Source organism: Rhinoraja longicauda, chromosome 1, assembly GCF_053455715.1.
Source record: "Rhinoraja longicauda isolate Sanriku21f chromosome 1, sRhiLon1.1, whole genome shotgun sequence".
Taxonomy (NCBI): domain Eukaryota; kingdom Metazoa; phylum Chordata; class Chondrichthyes; order Rajiformes; family Arhynchobatidae; genus Rhinoraja; species Rhinoraja longicauda.
In genome coordinates, this window is record NC_135953.1 from 20,861,573 (window position 1) to 20,881,872 (window position 20,300).

The window sequence follows — 20,300 nt, forward strand, 5'->3', positions numbered from 1 at the left end:
GGCGGATGTCTTCACTGCCCATTAGCCTTGTCTGAACGTCACTGACGCAGTGCAGGCCATGACTGGTTACTTTGCTATGGAATGCCAGGTAATTTGAACGCTATGCAACTCTCAGCGCACGATCCCTCTTCTGATTCTCCTGTGGGAGGAAGGTCATCGATGAAGCAACTGCAAGTCGTTGGACCTGTTCTGAAGAACTCCTGCATTGAAATTGTGTGGCCTTGATAGATGACTTCAAACAACTTCAGTGAAAGCCCTGGATAGAGTGGATGTTGAGAGGATGTTTCCACTAGTGGGAGAGTCTAGGATCAGAAGTCGTAGCCTCAGAATGAAAGGACTTTCCTTTCGGAAAGGGACGAGGAGGTATTTCTTTAGTCAGAGGGTGGTGGATCTGTGGTATTCATTGCCACAGAAGGCTGTGGAGGCCAAGTCAATGGATATTTTTAAGGCCAAGATAGATAGATATTCTTGATTTATTCACAAAATGCTGGAGTAACTCAGCAGGTCGGGAGAGAAGGAATGGGTGACGTTTCGGGTCGAGACCCTTCTTTAGATATTCTTGATTTGTACGGGTATCAGGTTTTGGGGAGAAAGCAGGAGAATGGTGTAAGAAAATAACTGCAGATGCTGGTACAAATCGAAGGTATTTATTCACAAAATGTTGGAGTAACTCAGCAGGTCAGGCAGCATCTCGGGAGAGAAGGAATGGGTGATGTTTCGGGTCGAGACCCTTCTTCAGACTGATGTCGGGGGGGGGGGGGGGCGGGACAAAGGAAGAATGTAGGTGGAGACAGGAAGACAGTGGGTTGAGAGGGAAAGATAGATTAGCCATTATTGAATGGCGGCGTAGAGTCGATGGGCCGAATGGCCTAATTCTGCTCCAATCACCATCTTTCCCTATGAGAGTTAAATTTCCACTTGAATCTCAGGATCTGGAGTCCACGCCTCCTAATTGCTGATGCACTGACCTCCAATGCTTGGGCTAACCGATCTGCTGAAAGCTTTATGCTGACCAGCGATCAAACCTGAGAGCCTTCTGCTCTCTGGATGAGCACCCAACGCCAAGCACTCGGCATAGAGCCTTAGAGTTACACAGCGTGAAAGCAGGCCCTTCGGCCCGACTTTCCCACCTCGACCAACATGCCCCCTGCAGGGTACAGAGATGAACTTCTCCCAAACTAAACAGTGTAACATTCTTGTGTCCGAAAGAACTGCAGATGCTGGTTTAAATCGAAGATAGACACGCTGGGCGGCACGGTGGCGCAACGGTAGAGTTGCTGCTTTACAGCGAATGCAGCGCCGGAGACTCAGGTTCGATCCTGACTACGGGTGCTGCACTGTAAGGAGTTTGTACGTTCTCCCCGTGACCTGCGTGGGTTTTCTCCGAGATCTTCATGTTTTCTCCCACACTCCAAAGACGTACAGGTATGTAGGTTAATTGACTGGGTAAATGTAAAAATTGTCCCTAGTGTGTGCAGGATAGTGTTAATGTGCGGGGATCGCTGGGCGGCGCGGACTTGGTGGGCCGAAAAGGCCCGTTTCCGCGCTGTATCTGAAATATGGAAGAAAAAAAAATGAAAATGCTGGAGTAACTCAGCGGGACAGGCAGCATCTCTGGAGAGAAGGAAAGGGCGATGTTTCGGGTCGAGACCCTTCACTCTGAAGAACTCTCTAGAGGTACTGCCTGTCCCCCGCTGAGTTACTCCAGCATTTTGTGTCTATCTTCGAGTGTAACATTATTTTTCTTCTCCCCTTCGAACCACATACAAATGAGCACCACATGTCCCGGCTCAAGGTCTCTGTGGTTTAGACGTCTCTCCTGTTAACGGTTCTTCAAGACATGGCCACAATTCCCCAGATTCGCTCCACTGGTTCACTCTTAATCAGGCTACATTGAAAACCTCATCTGGTATCTTATTAACGTGGAGACAGAACTTTGTGTACTGTACACTAGGTTACAGTGAACTGCAACAATTTAGGAACAGTTGCTGTTAGAAAACTGAGCACGTTTGCTAAAAAATATCAGTCGCTCTCAGATTATGCACCAGAAAAAAAAAGGAGCCAAAAAATGACGAGCGATCGCAATACTAAAAGGAGTATAATTTTAAGTGCACACTGCATGGATAATTTTAAAGTGCACACTGGATGAATTGTAGCTTGAGGTGTTGTACAGGAAATAATGGTGGCAAGTCTGAACCAGGACTGTCTCAGAGATGGCAGTGACCAGCTTAGCTATTTCTGCTTTTGATATCAAGTTTACTTTTGATCCAAGATGGCGCCCAACCCAGGCGACTCTTTTGAGTGCTAGTCACTGAAGTGGATCAGCAATCACGCATTACCATCGCTCCACCTTTTAAAATCTATCATAGAAAGATAGAAAGGTGCAAGAGTAGGCCATTCAGCCCTTCAAGCCAGCACCACCATTCAATATGATCATCCAAAATCAGTACCCCATTCCTGCTTTTTCCCCATATCCCTTGATTCTGTTAGCCCTAGGAGCTATATCTTTCTCTCTTGAAAGCATCCAGTGAATTGGCCTCCACTGCCTTCTGTGGCAGAGAATTCCACAGATTCACAACTCTCTGGGTGAACAAGTTTTTCCTCATCTCAGTCCGAAATGGCCTACCCCTTATTCTTCAACTGTGCCCCTGGTTCTGGACTCCCCCAACATCGGGAACATATCATGTGTCCGTACACTGTGGAAGGCCCGATTGTAATTACGTATTGTCTTTCCGCTGACCGGTTAGCACGCAACAAAAGCTTTTCACTGTACCTCGATACAAGTGATGATAAACTAAACTGAACTAAGCAAAAGGATAGTGGTTGGCGTACCTTGCTCTCTCTATCTTTGGAATTGATGCACTACAATGCTGAGAACTGTATTCTGCATTCTGTATCTTCCCCTTTCCTTTATCTATTGTATTTGAGTTGTTTGTATGTCTATGTATGGTATATCTGATCTGTTTGGATTGCATGCAAAACAAAGGTTTTCGCTGTAATAAGGTCACGAGGGCACAGCTTGGGTATTGTTGAAGATACAATATTTAAGATTTCCCCCCCTCCCCAAAATTCTCTTTCCCACCCCCACATGTCGATTCTCGATTTGAATTGGATTGATAACAGTGAAGGTGCTCCCTAGAATGACAATTTCTCATTAAGGAGCAACTGCAGATGTTAGTTTGTGGCAAAAGACAGACACAAAGTACTGGTGTAACTCAGGGGGTCAGGCAGCATCTGTGGAGAAAATGGACAGGTGACTTTCCGGGCCGGGACAGCACCTTTCCATGTTCTCCAGGGAAGCTGCCTGGCCTGTTGAGTTACCCCAGCACTTCGTGATTGTCAGAGCTTTTCCCTGTACCTCGGTGCACGTGGCAATAGTAAACCGAAACCTACAGTGTACCACTAAATAATCCTCAGACAGACACAAAATGCTGGAGTAACTCAGCAGTTACAGGTAGCATCTCTGGAGAGAAGGAATGGATGACGTTTCGGGTCGAGGTCTTTTCGGGATTCTCTGCCTCAGAAGGCAGTGGAGGCCAATTCTCTGAATGCATTCAAGAGAGAGCTGGATAGAGCTCTTAAGGATAGTGGAGTCAGGGGGTATGGGGAGAAGGCAGGAACGGGGTACTGATTGAGAATGATCAGCCATGATCACATTGAATGGCGGTGCTGACTCGAAGGGCCGAATGGCCTACTCCTGCACCTATTGTCTATTGAGACTCTTCTTAAATAATCCTCGCACTACTTCAACCAGCAGTCAGTTTCGGTTTAGTTTATTGTCACGTGTACCGAGGTACAGTGAAAAGCTGTTGTTGCGTGCTAACCAGTCAACGGAAAGGCAAGACTTGATTACAATCGACCCAGTTACAGTGTATGGAGATATAAGGGAATAACGTTCAGTGCAAGGTAAAGCCAGCAAAGTCCGATCATGGGATAGTCCAAGGATCACCAAAGAGGTCGATTATAGTTGAGAGGAGTGCCCTGGTCAATTCTGCTTCACCTCACTCCTGTCGAGTGAGAAAGTGTCCATGTCTGTGTGTCCCCGTGTCCATTAGTGGCTGTGGTATGTCAAAGGCTAGTGCGTGGAGAGCACCCCCACCCTGGTGTCGTTACCACAGAGCCCGAGGGTGAGTTGCCGATCTTGTTATGCAGGCGAGCTCCACTGATCCTGCTGACACTCAGCCTAGGGTGCACATTCCTTCCACGGGCAGGAGCTTTGAAGTGCAAAAGGAGTCTTGAGGGAAGTTGACTGAAAGAGACTCTTTGGTGTGCAAACCTTTACAGGCAGATCCCGCTTTACAGGAGGGGGGGGGGGGGGGGGTGGGTGGGGAGTGGTCTACATTTCCCGAAAACTGGCTCCGCATTCCCCATGGTTTTCCGTAAGACAAAATCTGCGGTATCAGCACGCCCATCAATAAACACGAGTTGAAGAAAAGTACATTTTAGTTTATTCGTATGAACTCCTTCATGTGTCATGAAGGTATTCTAATAGAAATTAAGAACCCATCGAGCTCACTTACTGCTATTTAGTTTAGTTTAGAGAAACAGCACGGAAACAGGAAACATCGCCGACCAACGATTGCCCCGTGCACTTTTACAATCTTTACGGTAGCCAATTAGCCTATTTGGAATGTGGGAGGAAACCGGAGCATCCGGGGAAAACCCACACGGTCACGGGAAGAGCGTACAAACTCCGTACGGACAGTACCCGTAGTCAGGATCGAACCCGGGAATCTGGCGCTGTAAGGCAGCAACTCTACCGCTGCGCCATCGTACTGCCCCTTTTGTCAATTGTCGATGTACAACTTTTTCACATAAGTTTCATGAGAGTGAATTTTATCCCTATTTTTGGGTAGGAATTTGTGAATTCCACAACGGCAAATTTGCCTAACCTAACCTCTGAGGGTTGCAGGTCTAAAGTGTCATCAATCATGCCTTTGTCAGGCGGTATTCCAGAAAAGTTTATTCATTCAAGTCTTGCTTGCCTCCAGCCATTCTTAGCAGCCTGCCATTGTTGAGGTTGAAAGGCAGAAGCCCTTGCCTTGAAGGCAACACCTGCTGATGAGGTGTTGAACAGTGTAGGGGGCTGCAGCCCGTTGTCAGAGACTTGTATGGAGTGCCTCATTTCTTAATGGTTCGAATGGAAATGGAATGCACACCCTGGGTTTTGCTGCAGATGCATTATTTGTAAGATTTCGCCCTCCCCACAGATTCCTTCTTCCTGCATTACTTCCATAATTCCTAGGATGAGCGGGGGGAGGGACACCTCATTGAAACTTACCGAATCGGGAAAGGCCTGGATATAGTGGATGTGAAGAAGATGTTTCCACTAGTGGGGGAGTCTTGGACCAAAGGCCATGGCCTCAGAATAAACGGACGTACCTTTAGAAAGGAATTGTGGAGGAATTTCTCGAGTCGGAGGGTGGTGAATCTGTGGAGTTCATTACCACGCAAGGCTGTGGTAATTAATTTATTGATGTTTGTTTGATTTATTATATTTGCGCGAATTGTGCTTCAGGCCTGTTCCACTACTGCAAGTAAGAATTTCATTGTTCTGTTGTTGACAATTGACAACATGACAATTAATCACAACCAATATGGAGTGACTCAGTAGGGCAGGCAGCATCTCTGGAGACCCACGATGTTTTGGGTCGGGGCGTTTTCCAGAGATGCTGCCTGACCTGCTGAATTACTCCAGCACCTTATGTCTTTTTTTGTAAATAGACAATAGACAATAGGTGCAGGAGGAGGCCATTCAGCCCTTCGAGCCAGCACCGCCATTCAATGTGATCATGGCTGATCATTCTCAATCAGTACCCCGTTCCTGCCTTCTCCCCATACCCCCTGACTCCACTATCCTTAAGAGGTCTATCTAGCTCTCTCTTGAATGCATTCAGAGAATTGGCCTCCACTGCCTTCTGAAGCAGAGAATTCCACAGATTTACAACTCTGACTGAAAACGTTTTTCCTCATCTCAGTTCTAAATGGCCTATCCCTTATTCTTAAACTGTGGCCCCTTGTTTTGGACTCCCCCAACATTGGGAACATGTTTCCGCCTCTAACGTGTCCAACCCCTTAATAATCTTATACATTTCGATAAGATTAACCAACAATGGCAGTTCCGTGCGCCTACGTATGGCAGTCTCACTCTGTTTAAATAAAAAAATTGCTTCTTTATACTTGTTTGCGAAGAGGACAACCCCATATTTTCCCACATTGTACTGTATTTGCTAACTTCTTGCCCACTCGCTTTATCCTATCTACTTCCCCAGTAGGCCTCGTATCCTTCTCCAAATATTTCTGGCCCTCCTATCTTTGTAAAATCAGCAAATTGGTTGCAGTACACTCAATCCCTTGATTCATGTCATCAATATAGAGAGTAAATAATGAACCTAGCCAGTTATTGATTATCAATCCGGAAACGAGCCATTTTATTCATTCTCTCATTTCTTTTCATTAGCTACTACCGTGCCCAGCAAATATATTGGCTCACCTTGTGTACTCTAATCTTTGTGCAGTAACCTTTAATGCGCCACTTTTTTGAGCGCCTTCTGGAAATCCAATTGCATTAAATCTCCGTTATCCATCCTGTGCGTTACATCTTCAAAGAAACCGCCTAAATTTCCCTTTCATAAACCACGTTGATTCTGCTTGATCGCCATGTGGTTTTCTAAATATCCCGTTATTATCTCCTTAATAATGGGTTCCTGCAATTTCCCAATGACAGGCGCTCGGCTAATTGCTCTAGAGTTTTCTGCTTTCTGTCTCCCTCGTTTCTTCAATAGCAGTGTTACAATTGCACGTTCCCAATCCTCAAAGACCTCTCCAGAATTCTGGGGATTTTCCTAGATTACAACCGTAACCTCACGACCACTGCAGTCACTTCCGCGGAGGTCAAAGGATCTAGACCACCAGTTCAAGGAGATAGACACAAAATGCTGGAGTAACTCAGCGGGTCAGCCAGCACCTCTGGATAGAAGGAATGGCTGACGTTTCGGGCCGAGAACCTTCTTCGGACTGAGAGTCAGGGGAGAGGGAAACAAGAGATATGGAGGGGTAAGGTGTGAAAATGAGAGATCAAAGATGACGAAGGTTATGAAAAATGTAGAACAGATCAAGGAGACCTGTGGGCCTTTGGTTTACTGTAGCGCTTTACTTAAATGGTCGAATTCATATCAAATTCTTCACTGTCTGTAGCCCTCTGATTATCTAATATTACAGGGACATTTTTAATGTCTTCACTGTAAAGACCAATCCAAAATAACCATTTAATATATCTTCCACATCTTTATATTCCATTATTAATACCTCAGTCACATTGTTCAAGTTTAAGTCTGTCAATCTTTTTTCTATATCTATATCAGTTAATTTTCTAATGCTTGGTTTAGTTTAGATATAGCGTGGAAATAGGCCTTTCAGCCCACCGAGTCCATTGCCGACCAGCGACCCCCTTAGGGATAGGCCATTCGGCCCATCGAGTCTACTCTGCCATTCAAACATGGCCTATCTACCTTTCCCTCTCAACCCCATTATCCTGCCTTCCCCCCCCATAACCCCTAACACCTGTACTAATCAAGAACCTAGCAATCTCTGGTTTAAAAATACCGATTGACTTGGCCTCCACAGCAGTTTGTGGCAATGATTTCCACAGATTCACCACCCTCTGACATACGAAATTCCCCCTTACTAATCAAGAATTAATCAAAGGATTAATTAGTTGTGCGATCGTGGTGGCGCAGCTGTAGAGTTGTTGCCTTACAGCGAATGCAGCGCCAGAGACCCGGGTTTGATTCTGACTACGGGTGCTGTCTGTAGGGGGTTTGTACGTTCTCCCCGTGACCTGCGTGGTTTTCTCTGAGATCTTCAGTTTCCTCCCACACTCCAAAGACGCACAGGTTTGTAGGTTTTAATTGGCTTGGTGTATGTGTAAGTTGTACCTAGTGTGTGTAGGATAGTGTTAATGTGCGGGGATCGCTGGTCGGTGCGGACGCGGTGGCCTGAAGGGCCTGTTTCCGCGCTGTATCTCTAAACTAAATGAAACTAAAAGAACCGCTTTGCAAGTTGAGTGATGCAGACCTGGTTGTTGTGCTGACGTCTCCTTTTCTCCTGCAGGGCACAGAGCGACGGAGGTGGGCAGTGCCAGCACTGCGCCCATGACTGCGAGGGAGGCGCGCAGATGATGTCCAGGGCTGGGCAGGGCGTTGGCAGTCGGGCGGGCAGCAGCTGCGGAGGAATGACCTCCCTGTGGTACGCGCTCTGGGTCTGCGTCGCCACCGCCGCCAGCATCCCAGCAGCCAGGCTCCGCATCTCCGAGCCCGAAGCGAAGACCAGCACGCGCACTCCACCAAGTGAGTATCACCATGAATTTAGTTTATCTTCAGTTTATCCGTGCATGGTGGGGGGTGGGGGGGAGGGGATGGTAAGAAGAGTCAGAATGTAGACACAGAATGCTGGAGTAACTCAGCGGGTCGGACAGCATCTCCGGAGGAAAAGAATAGGTGACGTTTTAGACAATAGACAATGGACAATAGGTGCAGGAGGAGGCCAATCGGCCCTTCGAGCCAGCACCACCTTTCAATGTGATCATGGCTGATCATTCTCAATCAGTACCCCGTTCCTGCCTTCTCCCCATACCCCCTGACTCCGCTATCCTTAAGAGCTCTATCTAGCTCTCTCTTGAAAGCATTCAGAGAGTTGGCCTCCACTGCCTTCTGAGGCAGAGAATTCCACAGATTTACAACTCTCTGACTGAAAAAGGTTTTCCTCATCTCTGTTCTAAATGGCCTACCCCTTATTCTTAAACTGTGACCCCTGGTTCTGGACTCCCCCCAACATTGGGAACATGTTTCCTGCCTCTAACGTGTCCAACCCCTTAGCAATCTTATATGTTTCAATAAGATCCCCTCTCATCCTTCTAAATTCCAATGTATACAAGTCTAGTCGCTCCAGTCTTTCAACATTTGACAGTCCCGCCATTCCGGGAATCAACCTAGTAAACCTATGCTGCACGCCCTCAATAGCAAGAATATCCTTCCTCAAATTTAGAGACCAAAACTGCACACAGTACTCCAGGTGCGGTCTCACTAGGGCCCTGTACAACTATAGAAGGACCTCTTTGTTCCTATACTCAAGTCCTCTTGTTATGAAGGCCAACATTCCATTGGCTTTCTTCAATGCCTGCTGTACCTGCATGCTTCCTTTCAGTGACTGATGCACTAGGAGGACACCCAGATCTCGTTGTACGTCCTCATTTCCTAACTTGACACCATTCAGATAATAATCTGCCTTCCTATTCTTACCACCAAAGTGGATAACCTCACACTTATCCACATTAAACTGCATCTGCCATGCATCAGCCCACTCAAACAGCCTGTCCAAGTCACCCTGCAACCTCATAGCATCTTCCTCACAGTGCACACTACCACCCAGCTTTGTGTCATCTGCAAATTTGCTAAAGTTACTTTTAATCCCTTCATCCAAGTTATTAATGTATATTGTAAATAGCTGCGGTCCCAGCACCGAGCCTTGCGATACCCCACTAGTCACTGCCTGTCATTCTGAAAGGGACCCATTTATCCCCACTCTTTGCTTTCTATCTGCCAGCCAATTTTCTATCCATGTCAATACCCTACCCCCAATACCATGTGCTCTAATTTTGCACACTAATCTCCTATGTGGGACCTTGTCGAAGGCTTTCTGAAAGTCAAGGTACACTACATCCACCGGCTCTCCCCTGCCCATTTTCCTAGTTACATCCTCAAAAAATTCCAGAAGATTAGTCAAGCATGATTCCCCCTTCGTAAACCCATGCTGACTCGGAACGATCCTGTTACTGCTATCCAAATGCTCCGCAATTTTGTCTTTTATAATTTACTCCAGCATCTTTCCCACCACTGATGTCAGACTAACTGGTCTATAATTTCCCGTTTACTCTCTCCCTCCTTTCTTAAAAAATGGGATAACATTAGCTACCCTCCAATCCACAGGAACTCATCCTGAATCTATAGAACTTTGGAAAATGATCACCAATGCGTCCATGATTTCTAGAGCCACCTCCTTAAGTACCCTGGGATGCAGACCATCAGGCCCTAGGGATTTATCAGTCTTCAGTCCCATCAGTCTACCCAACACCATTTCCTGCCTAATGTGAATTTCCTTCAGTTCCTCCGTCACCCCAGGATCTCTGCCACTAGAACATCTGGGAGATTGTTTGTATCTTCCTTAGTGAAGACAGATCCAAAGTACCAGTTCATCTCGTCTGCCATTTCCTTGTTCCCCGTAATAAATTCCCCCACTTCTGTCTTCAAGGGACCCACATTTGCCTTGACTATTTTTTTCCTCTTCACATACCTGAAGAAGCTTTTACTATCCTCCTTTATATTATTGGCTAGCTTACCGTCGTACCTCATCTTTTGTCCCCGTATTGCCTTTTGGCTCGGGACCCTTCTTCAGACTGCGGATTCGAAGTTGTGGACTGATGAAGGGCTGTGACTCGCTGGAATTTAGAAGATTGAGGGGGGATCTTATAGAAACGTACAAAATTCTTAAGGGGTTGGACAGGCTAGATGCAGGAAGATTGTTCCCGATGTTGGGGAAGTCCAGAACAATGGGTCACAGTTTAAGGATAAGGGGGAAGTCTTTTAGGACCGTGATGAGAACGTTTTTTTTCACACAGAGAGTGGTGAATCTGTGGAATTCTCTGCCACAGAAGGTAGTTGAGGCCAGTTCATTGGCTATATTTAAGAGGGAGTTAGATGTGGCCCTTGTGGCTAAAGGGATCAGGGGGTATGGAGAGAAGGCAGGTACGGGATACTGAGTTGGATGATCAGCCATGATCATATTGAATGGCGGTGCAGGCTCGAAGGGCCGAATGGCCTACTCCTGCACCTATTTTCTATGTTTCTATGAAACGCCACCTATTCCTTTTCTCCAGAGATGCTGCCTGACCCGCTGAGTTACTCCTGCATTTTGCGTCTGTCTTCGGTGTAAACCAACATCTGCAGTTGCTTCCTGCACAAGAGCCAGAATGTTTATGATTCTTGCACTCACACGTTCTTTTAAATGATTGATCTGTGCACCTAGGCATTGTAAACAAGTTCAGTGTTTATGGTGTGTATGATGTTGGGGAAGGTCTTTTCTTGAATTGCAGTCATCTTTGTGTTGAAGGTATTGTACTCCCTCGACGTTACTTGGTAAGGCAGTCCAGGATGCTGGCTCACATACGAACCTTTCATCCTTTGTAATGAAACCGGTGTTTCTGCTGAGCAATCCATCGTGTGAAGTTCATGAGTGATAGGCGCAGAATTAGGCCATTCGGCCCATCAAGTCTACTCCGCCATTGAATTATGGCTGATCTATCTCTCCCTCGTAACCCCATTCTCCTGCCTTCTCCCCATAACCTCTGACACCCGTACTGATCAAGAATATCAATCTCCGCCGTAAAAATATCCATTGACTTGGCCTCCACAGCCTTCTGTGGCAATGAACTCCATAGAGTCATCACCCTCTGACTGAAAAAAATCCTCCTCATCTCCTTCCTAAAGGTACGGCCTTTCAATCTGAGGCTATGACCTCCCCTACTCCCTTATAATCTTGGTTCCGCACACCATGAGGTTTCCTATGATCACGGCTGTTTTATGCTTCTCTGTTTAAACCTCCCCACCACTGCCAGCTAGATGTTCATCTGAGAAATGCCCCATTGTGGAATCACCGCTAACCCTTCTGCTGAAACCCCCCTTAAACGTCTGGTCATCTGATCTAATCTCTCCATGCTTGGTTCTTAAATTCTAGGAGAAGACTTAGGCCATTTGGCCCATCAAGCCTACTCTGCCATCCAATCATGGCTGACCTGTTTTGCCCTCCCAACCCCATTCTCCTGCCTTCTCCCCACAACCCCTGACACCCTTTCTGATTTCACATTTTATTTTGAGGTTCCTGTGAAGCATCACACAATGAACTGGTACATTAACACTGCTACAGAAATGTAGAAAGTTGGAATCAACATGAGAAGAACCGGTAATATTTATCGCTGCTCATTATCTCCGCTGATTAAATCTTTCTGCAATTTCCATCAGGCTGTTAACAATTTGATTCCAATGGGAAAAGGAATGTGAATGGTTTAAAAATAATTTTCCTTATAAATCCTCTGACAAACTAATCTAAGTGGCATTTACATCCCCAACACGCATCCCATAGTCAGAGACTAAGAATCCCCCTCCCATTCGCAATCTGACCTTTCTGTCCTGGGTCTCCTCCATTGTCAAGAGTGAGGCCCAGTGCAAGTTGGAGGAACAGCACCTCATATTTCGCAGTTTACACCCCAGCGGTTTGAACATTGACTTCCCCCACTTCAGGTAGTCCCTGCCTCCCCTCTCTATCCCCTCCCCCATCCCAGTTCTCCTACTAGTCTTCCTGTCTCCGACTACATCATATCTTTGTCCCTCCCCCCCCTGACATCTGTCTGAAGAAGGGTCTCGACCCGAAACGTCACCCATTCATTCTCTCCTGAGATGCTGCCTGACCTGCTGAGTTATCCCAGCATTTTGTGCCTACCTTCGATTTAAACCAACATCTGCAGATTTTTTTCCTACAAATCAGGCCATTTAGATGGTCTGATTAAACGTGCTGGACCTTTACTGCTTGGCCTGTGTGGGCAAGTTGGGCTGAAGGGCCTGTTTCCACGCAGTCTGGCTCTATGACTCCATGCTTGCTTTAAGTGGCAGTGGTTGTTACAAAGTGGGGCCTGATGGATTCTAAACCACCAGCATTGCTTTGCCTCCCACCCCCTCGCTCCCAGCAGCGGATAACAGGTTGTCGAGGCAACCAGAGCTAGCACTCCAGCCCAGAGCTCCCCTTTCTGCTCGCCCACCTCCCTCATCTCCTCACCATCCGCACGGAAGGATAAGGGATGGATGTCCTTGGCAAGATGCCCCCCTTTCCTCGGGCTTAGCCTCCTTTCTTGCCCCCAAAATGTCCCTCCTCACCCCCAAAATGTCCCCCCTCACCAACGCTGACTTCCCTCCACTGTGTGCCCCCAGCTTAATTTAATGCCATAAATCGTTACCTAGGTTGGGGTTTTTTATCGGCAAGAAAGCCGCAGTGAAAACATCTTCCAAACGGAACACAGCACAACTTATTCTCTGCAGTTAAATGGGCTGATTTATGGAGCTCCCAAATAGCCGCCGATGGAGGTGGATATAAAGACTGCGCTGATTAGGGCTGGAGCCGCGGGTTCTGCCCGCCAAGAACCTTGGAGTCCTGGTGCTGAATGCGAGCTGATTGTGCTGCATGCAGACTGCGGCTGAGGTTTCGCATGTGTGGGCAGGAGTTCCTCTCAAGAGAGACTGCTGCAGACACATAGACACAGATCTGCACACGCACATACTCCCACACACTCCCACGCACGCACGCACACGCACACACACACACACACACATGCTCCCTCACACACACACACACGCTCCCTCACACACACACACACACACACACACATGCGCGTGCATGCTCGCCTGTATACCACTCTACACACACACATGCACTCTCACACGCACACTTTCTCGCACTAGCACACCTCTCTTGAACACTCACTCGCACACTCTTGCACGCACACATGCACTCTCATGCATGCATATACGCACACTCAAACATTCGCGTACACACACTCCCTCACACTCACATGCCCTCACACACACGCTCCCTCACACACGCTCCCTCACACACACTCCCTCACACACACTCCCTCACACACACTCCCTCACACACACGCTCCCTCACACACACTCCCTCACACACACTCCCTCACACACACGCTCCCTCACACACACTCATACACACACACTCATACACACACACACACTCCCTCACACACACACTCCACACCCACAAACACACACCCTCACACACACACACAACCTCACACTCACACTCCCTCACACACACACTCCCTCACACACACACTCCCTCACACACACTCAACTCACACACACACACACATACACTCCCTCACACACACACACTCCCTCTCACACACACACACTCCCTCACACACACACAACTCACACACACACACACACTCATACACACATACACACTCCCTCACACACACACAACTCACACACACTCCCTCACACACACTCATACACACATACACAAACACACACACACATCCACACATACACACACACGCTCCCTCACACACACACACGCTCCCTAACACACACACATCCTCACACACACACACTCCCTCACACACACACACACACACACACACACACACCCTCACATACTCGCACACATATCTCTCACACACACACACACTGTCAAACTCTCTCACACACACACACACATTCACACACACATACACATACTTTCACACACATACACTCTCACACACGCTATCAAACACTTTCACTCACACACACTCAATCAAATACACACACACGCACACACACAGTCACCCACACATACACGTTCACACTCACACACACACTCAATCAAACACTCACACACATACACTCTCACACACACTATCAAACATGAGAAGCCAAGCTTCTATCCATTGGCGTTTTGTGAGACAATTCTGTCTGCTGCCCTTTACATCAAAGTAGATTTTTAAAGAAGGTATACACGGTCATGACTGGTTTATGCTGTATTCAAGACAGAGTTAGATTTAGCTCTTAGGGCTAACGGAATCAAGGGATGTGGGGTGAAAGCAGAAACGGGGTACTGATTTTGGAGATTAGCCATGATCATATTGAATGGCGGTACTGGCTCGAAGGGCCAAATGGTCTACTCCTGCACCTATTTTCTATGTTTCAATGTTTCGGAAGAGGAAATGAGTAGGATGGAACTGCAGATGCGGTTTACACTGAAGATAGACACAAAATGCTGGAGTAACTCAGCAGGACAGGCAGCATCTCTGGATAGAAGGAATGGGTGACATTTTGGGTCGAAACCTTTCTTCAGACTGAGAGTCAGGGGAGAGGGATACAAGAGATATGGAAGGGTAAGGTGTGAAAACAAGAGATCAAAGGGGCGAAGTTCAAGGAAAATGTAGAATAGATCATTGTTAGCAAGGGGAAGGTGACAAAGAGGCATACAATGTAAAATTTAATCAGGAGGACAGTCAGACTGGTCAGAGAACTAGGAATCGGGGAGGGATGGGGAGAGAGGGAAAGCAAGGGTTACTTGAAAAGTTATTTATTCACAAGATGCTGGAGTAATTCAGCAGGTCAGGCAGCATCTCGGGAGAGAAGGAATGGGTGACGTTTCGGGTCGAGACCCTTCTTCAGACTTGAAAAGTGAAGCTGTTCTCATTAGTCCCGATGTTTCAGAACCATGGTGGTTGTGCACAAGTTACTCTGAAGTAACACAGAGGACCAGTAATGCAGAAATCTGAGTTCAAATCCTTCTGTGGCATCTGTGGAATTTAAATTCAGTTAATGATCTGGAACTTATTAAAAAATAAACAACTAATCTCAGGAATGAAGACCATGAAACCACCAGATTGTTAAAGCATTTATGCTGTACTTTAGAAGAATGAGAAGTGACTTAATTGAAATATAAAAGATTCTCGAAGGACCATGACAAAGTGGCTGTGGTCCAAGGGCAAGGTCACGTTTAACATAGAACCATAGAAAACAGGTGCAGGAGTAGCCATTCGGCCCCATTGAGCCAGCACCACCATTCAATATGATCATGGCTGATCATCTGAAATCAGTACCCCCCGTTCCTGCTTTTTCTCCATATCCCTTGATTCCGTTAGCCCCAAGAGCTTTATCTAACTCTCTCTTGAAAACATCAGTTTAGAATAAGGGCTTGCCATTTAAGATAGAGATGAGGTAATTTTTTCACTCAGAGTGTCATGAATCTTTAAGGCGTTCTTCCTCAAATGTTTAGTGGAAGCGCAATCTTTGAATATTTTTAAGACAAGGGTCAGTAGATTCCAGATAATATTGAGGGTGAAGAGTTACCACAAATAGACGGGATGGTGGAGTTGATCAGATCGGCCATGATCTTGTTAAATGGCAAAGCTAGTTTGATGGGCTGAATGGCCTACTCCTGCTCTTAATTAGTGCATTTGTTTGTTCAAGGACTAGGGGCACGGGTTTAAAATATGTGGTGAAAGATGCAAGGGGAGGAAGGAGGAAAATTCTTCTTTATACAGGAAGTATTTATGGCTAACAATTCACTATATCTAACAGTATGGAAAGCGGGCATTAAATTAGGCATTTGAGCGAAAAGTCTTTTGCCCAGAGTGGGGGAATTAAGAACCAGAAGTCATAGGTTTAAGATGAGGGGGGGAAGGTTTAATAGGAACCTGAGGGGCAACTTTTTTAATGCAAAGGGCAGCAGGTGTGTGGAACGAGCTGCCGGTGGAGGTAGTTGATGCAGGTACTACCGCAACATATAAGAAACATTTAGACAGGTACATGGATAGGGCAGGTTTAGAGGCATATGGGCAAAATGCAGGCATGAGGGGGGGACTAGTGAGGATGGGGCATGTTGGTCAGCCTGGGAAAGTTGTGCCAAAGGACCTGTTTCCACGCTCCGGATTCACACACTGTGCTCACGAGGAATGCTGTTCCTAGTGTTCCTTCAGAGTCACAGAGACTGCATCCCGAAACTCCCAACCCAACAGCGTTATGCGAGCACCTTTGGCAGGACTGCAGTTTAGTTGAGTTTAGTTTAGAGATACAGCCTGGAAATGGGCCCTTCGGCTCACCGAGTCCTCACCGACCAGCAATCTCCACACATTCACACTATCCTACACACACTAGGGACCATTTACAATTTTTGCCGAAGCTAATTAACCTACAAACTTGCATGTTTTTGGAGTGTGGGAGGAAACCGGAGCACCCGGAGAAAACCCACGCGGTCACAGGGAGAACGTACAAATTCCATAAAGACAAGCACCCGTGGTCAGGATCGAATCCGGGTCTCTTGCGTTCTAAGGCTGCACCGTGCCACCGGTGTTGTTACCTAGACTCTGGAATATCCGCCCTAAAATGTTCTAGCTGTTGACTTCCCTCACAGAATCACCATTGTTCCCTAAATGGCATGTTGGCCTTCATAACGAGAAGATTTGAGTACTGGAGCAAAGAAGTCCTTCTGCAGTTGTATAGGGCCCTGGTGAGACAACATCTGGAGTATTGTGTGCAGTTTTGGTCTCCTAATTTGAGGAAGGACGTCCTTGCTATTGAGGCAGTGCAGCGTAGGTTCACGAGGTTAATCCCTGGGATGGAGGGACTGTCATATGAGGAAAGATTGGAAAGACTAGGCTTGTATTCACTGGAGTTTAGAAGGATGAGAGGGGATCTTATAGAGACGTATAAAATTATAAAAGGACTGGACAAGCTAGATGTAGGAAAAATGTTCCCAATGTTGGGGGAGTCCAGAACCAGGGGACACAGTCTAAGAATAAAGGAGAGGCCATTTAAAACTGAGGTGAGAAGAAACCTTTTCACCCAGAGAGTTGTGAATTTGTGGAATTCTCTGCCACAGAAGGCAGTGGAAGCCAATTCACTGGATGAATTTAAAAAAGTTAGATAGAGCTCTTGGGGCTAGTGGAATCAAGGGATATGGGGAGAAGGCAGGCACAGGTTACTGATTGTGGATGATCAGCCATGATCACAATGAATGGCTGTGCTGGCTCGAAGGGCCAAATGGCCTCCTCCTGCACCTATTTTCTATGTCTCTATGTAAATGTATGGTGTTCTCCCGTTCCTGAGTTCATCATCCATCTGTGTCTGATTAAAGCGGGTGGGACAGTTTCCTATGTTTAAGCTGCCTTTTCAACAAGGTGTCTCCATTCTATAAGCTGCCGCTGTCCCTGGTTGATAATTAAAACCAAACCATCGTAACCAGAGCAGAAAATGATTCTTTTGGCTTAATGCAAAGTTAGCTGACCCCAAGCTGTTTTGGATTAAACTGATTACAGCTGTTGTGGAATTACTGAAATCCAGATGTGTGGTAAGGTAGCTCCAGCTGCCAGAGTCAGGCAGCTGTAATTTTCATTGGTCCAGGCCAATCCAGCTGTCAAAGGACATGGTCAGCCACCATTGTAGAGGGAGGTGGCTAATTATCAGATTTGGATCCAAGTGCTTCAGATCAGAGATTTACAGATGTTGTAGAGTAAGGCTGAATCCAGCTGTGCCAGGGCTAGCCCATTCACTTGTCACACCACAGGTTTAGTGTAGTTTAGGTTTATGGATACAGTGTAGAAACAGGCTCTTTGGCCCACCAAGTCTGTGCCGTCTAGCAAGCAAGTGGATTTCATTGCCACAGAAGGCTGTGGAGGCCAAGTCAATGGATATTTTTGATAGATTCTTGATTAGTACGAGTGTCAGGGGTTATGGGGAGAAGGCAGGAGAATGGGGTTAAGAGGGAAAGATAGATCAGCCAGGATTGAATGGCGGAGTAGACTTGATGGGCCGAATGGCCTGATTCTGCTCCTATCATTTATGAATTTATGGAGCCATGCACACTAGTTCTCTCCAACAATTTACAGAAGCCAATTAACCTACAAACTTGCACGTTTTTGGAATGTGGGAGGAAACTGGAGCACCCGGAGAAAACCCACGCGGTCACTGGGAGAACGTACAAACTCCGTACAGACAAGCGCCCATAACCCCGACCCCGGGCCTCTGGCATTGTAAGGCAGCAGCTCTAACGCTGCGCTGCCGTGCGGCCAAGTAGCGGTCATAATGAAGCTTGCAGAATACAGAGTCACCAGGGGTGAGGAGGCATCCATTAAATGAGCATCTCAACAGCTAAACCCACCAGCAAAAACTGTGTGTTGGCAGAAACACTCTGGAGTTTGGAAGGCATTTAAACAGCCTGGCGTCAGTTCCGAGGCTGTGCCTCAGGTTGCCTGATGGTGGTAGAGACTCCCTTTAAATTTCCAATGAAGCAACCATCTAATTCACGTGAAACATTTTCTTTGATGGCCGCAGTTTGAAGTTTTGATTTCCAATTTACATCGGTCGGTGCAGGAAAAAAAGTTACATGAATAGTATTGTCAACAAATGGCCCTGTGGGGCAGCGGTGGAGTTGCTGTCTTACGGCGCCAGAGACTGGCTATGGGCGCTGTGACCGTGTGGGTTTTCTCCGGGTGCTCTGGTTTCCTCCCACATTCCAAAGACGTGCAGATAATTGGCTTCCATAAATTGCCCCTTGGGTGTAGGATGTGAAAGTGGGGTAACATAGAACTAGTGTGTGGGTGATTGTTGATCGGCGTGGGCTAGGTGGGCCGAAGGACTTGTTTCCACGCTGTATCTCCAACCGAAACAAAACAAAACTAAACTATTAGTTGTCTACCAATGACACAAATAAGAGTTTCGCCCCTAAAAGGTCCCCTATTCCTTTTCACCAGAGATGTTGCCTGACCCGCTGAGTTACTCCAGCATTTTGTGTCTACAATGATACAAATAGGTCAGGTACCTTAATGGGAATCACACTCAAAGTGGCTGGTGCAGTTTTATAATCAGTGAGATTGCACCTAGAAATAATTTTTACTGTGTCAGTTCTGGTTAAAATGTTGCACAGTGAACAAGTAAGGACTACATTAGCTGTCGAGGTTTGTGGTGCCTCATTGGTTCTGGGATTGAACTGGCCATCCAAAAGTTGTGTTAATTTGGATTTGTGTCAGACACCAGACTAAAATAAATGCGGTGCTGGACTGGTGTAAAACCCAGCTGCCTTACCAGTTTACCGTAGGGACTTAAACGTGCTGCTCCCACAGGCTGGACCAGACTACTTCTAATTCCAGACCCACACTCCAAGGCTGACATTTACAAGTTCACAAGTTATAGGAGTAGAGTTAGGCCATTCAGCCCTTCGAGTCTACTTCGCCATTCAGTCATGGCTGATCTCTGCCCCCTAATCCCATTTTCCTGCCTTCTCCCCATAACCCTTGACAGCCTTCAGGGCAACTTTGGGCGGCACGGTGACGCAGCAGTAGAGTTGCTGCCTTACAGCGCCAGAGACCCGGGTTTGATCCTGACTACGGGTGCTGTCCGTACGGAGTTTGTACGTTCTCCCTGTGACCGCGTGGGTTTTCTCCAGGTGCTCCGGTTTCCTCCCACGCTCCAAAAACGTACAGGTTTGTAGGTAAATTGGCTTGGCTTAATTGTGAATTGTCCCTAGTGTGTGTAGGATAGTGTTGGTGTGTGGGAATCGCTGGTCGGCGTGGGCTCGGATGACCGAAGGGCCTGTCTCAGCGCTGTATCTCTAAACTAAACTAAATTCGGAGTTGTCAATGAATGCGGTGAATTTGAGGGAACAAAATATTGAAGGCGGGA

The 20,300-nt window shown here is 46.9% G+C and overlaps 1 protein-coding gene across 5 annotated transcripts in view; it reads left to right on the forward strand.

Moving 5' to 3' along the window:
• LOC144601983 (fibroblast growth factor receptor 3-like) overlaps nt 1–20,300 on the forward strand; it is a 134,238-nt gene that overhangs the window by 20,919 nt on the left and 93,019 nt on the right. For all 5 annotated transcript variants that reach the window (XM_078414697.1, XM_078414850.1, XM_078414928.1 and 2 more), the window contains exon 2: nt 8,113–8,348. In XM_078414697.1, coding sequence (XP_078270823.1) covers nt 8,177–8,348 — 172 coding nt within the window. In that variant the 5' untranslated portion in view covers nt 8,113–8,176. The remainder of the gene's footprint in view (nt 1–8,112; nt 8,349–20,300) is intronic.